General features: G+C 52.7%; 1 protein-coding gene across 1 annotated transcript; it reads left to right on the forward strand.

Moving 5' to 3' along the window:
• Positions 1 to 966: 966 nt before the first annotated feature.
• Positions 967 to 1,782, forward strand: LOC149438329 (histone H1.2-like). The gene has a single exon (XM_089659849.1). The coding sequence runs from the start codon at positions 967 to 969 to the stop codon at positions 1,639 to 1,641; it is 675 nt and encodes a 224-aa protein (XP_089515975.1). The 3' UTR covers positions 1,642 to 1,782.
• The last annotated feature ends 712 nt before the right edge of the window (positions 1,783 to 2,494 follow it).

The raw sequence follows: 2,494 nt of genomic DNA on the forward strand, positions 1-2,494 counted from the left end.
AGGGTCAGTAGACATGTGTTGGTCTTAGAGGAACCCCACCGCTCATTCCCCTCCAAATAGCCGACATTTCCTCTCCACATTCCCCACATGATAGACAAGAATGGGATTTGCAGCAAACTTCCTATTCCTGAAATGATCTCTCAGGGAATCCAAATGTGATGGATTGACTTCCATCACTGAAAGCATCAAATCCTATTGTAGATCCGAGGATTCCGCGCAAACCTCCCCCTGAGCAGTCTATGGAGCTGTGGAGTGAAATGCGGCAATCAAGTCATTGGCAGGATTTGGCTGTCAATGTCCATTTGTGATGATGATCCAATAATGACACCTAGGCCATGACACCTGACACCCTGTAATGGGCGGAGCCCTTTGTATCTGTCCCAATGTCTGCCATGACAGGACACAAGGATCTCCTGTGATTGGCCGATGTTTTTGTTCCCGGCTCCTTGTAGTCAGCTAGAGATGAGCCGAGTTGTGTATTAGAGGGAAATGTTTGGCGATCTCCCCTCTTCCCTCGTGTAATGTGAAGCGGATTGTAGTGGGGGATGGGAGCAGATTGTTTTGTGGGTAGAATGTGTCCCCCCAAGCAGGTAGAAGGCAGAATGGGCCCCCCACTCCGGAGGATGGTTGTGTTTGCAGCCTCTGTGTTCAGCCTCGTGAGCAGCTCCTGACAGCTGGAAGTGACCCCCGATAAGTGACAGTCCAGGGAGCAGATCGGCTCCCCGGGGCACATCAGACATCGTTCTATTTCGGAATAAAATCGGTTTTCTCTCTGTCCGGGAAACACAACGAGAGAGAGAAGATTCCCCGACTGTGGAGAGAAAGCAAGTGGCCGTGTGTGATGTGTAACCAATAGCAGGACAGAGCTGAGTGGTGTGTCAACCAATCGCAGTGTTAGAAGGTCTGTATATAAGGCGGAGCGCCGTGTGATTCGTAATGAACTATTGTGGAAACATTTCCCGAGTCATGACGGAATCTGAGAGCGCCCCAGCCGCCGCTCCTCCAGCGGAGGCCGCCGCCAAGAAGAAGCCGGCTAAGAAGGCGTCAGCCGGAGGAGCCAAGAAAGGCATCAAAAAGGCGTCCGGTCCCGCCGTGTCCGAGCTCCTCGTCCAAGCCGTGTCCGCTTCCAAGGAGCGCAGCGGGGTGTCCCTGGCCGCCCTGAAGAAGGTCCTGTCCGCCGGAGGATACGATGTGGACAAGAACAAGAGCCGCCTGAAGATCGCCCTCAAGGCGCTGGTGACTAAGGGGAGCCTCGTCCAGGTCAAGGGCCATGGGGCCTCCGGATCGTTCAAGATCAACAAGAAGCAGCCCGACGGCGCCAAGGCGAAGCCCAAGAAACCGGCCACCAAGTCCCCCAAGAAGAAGGTGGCCAGCAAAGCCCCCACCGCAGCCAAGAGTCTCAAGAAGGCCACCAAGTCCCCCAAGAAGAAGGTGGCCAGCAAATCATCCACCGCAGCCAAGAGCCCCAAGAAGCCGGCCGTCAAGAGACCAGCAAAGGCTGCCGCCAAGAAGGTGACCAAGAGCCCCAAGAAGAGCAAAGCTGCAGCCAAGCCGAAAAAAGGCGCCAAGAGTCCCGCTAAGGCCAAGCCGGCAGCTAAGAAGGCGGCTAAGCCCAAGAAGGCCGCTCCGAAGAAGAAATAATGGGCGGCGACCTCCTTCTCCATCCCCCAAAGGCTCTTCTCAGAGCCCCCCACCTCCCCCCAACAGAGCTCTCCATACATACACCGACATCGCTGAGTGCGCACTGCTCCGCATGTCCAATATAGGAGATCTGATAGAAATAAATCCGACAATTCCCACACACTGTCTGAGGGATCTCTGGGGAGGGAGGGGGTACGACTAAACATTCACATTTCTTCTCGATCATTTCAGAATTCCATGCGGCCATTCTGAACGTTCTAATGAGAATCCTTCTAATGATCGGGAGACGCATCATCCTCTGGGCAGGTTAGAATGATCAACAAGCTGTGAGCTCAGTTTTGGAAAGATTGAGTTTGAGGAAGTGGAGGGACATCCATGCCGATATGTCACTTAGTAGGTTAGTAATTCGAGAGGAGACTGAAAGGGTGAGTAGAAAGATAGATTTGTGTATCATCAGCATAGAGATGGTACTTAAAGCCATGGGAGTTTATCAAGTGACCAAGGGAGGAGGTGTAGATGGAGAAGAGAAGGGGTCCAAGGACAGAACCTTGAGGGAGTGGAGGAGCCAGAGTTATAGGTAATGCTGAAGGAGCGCTGCAATAGGCAGGAAGAGAACCAGGAGAGAGCGGAGTCTCTGAGGCCAAGAGTGGAGGTTTTTTTTGAGGAGGGGATGGTCAACAGTATCAAAAGCCGCAGAGAGGTCAAGTAGTAAGAGTACGGAGTAGTGGCCATTGGTTGGGATGAGTATGGAGTAGTGGCCATTGGTTTAAGCAGTTAGTAAATCAATGAGTTTTAGTAGGGCAGTTTCATTGGAGTGTAGTGAGCGAAAGCCAGACTTAAGGGTCAAGAAGGT

This window comes from Staurois parvus, unplaced genomic scaffold (assembly GCF_062004578.1).
Source record: "Staurois parvus isolate SC_StPar_1 unplaced genomic scaffold, SC_StPar_1.0 ptg001192l, whole genome shotgun sequence".
Lineage (NCBI taxonomy): Eukaryota > Metazoa > Chordata > Amphibia > Anura > Ranidae > Staurois > Staurois parvus.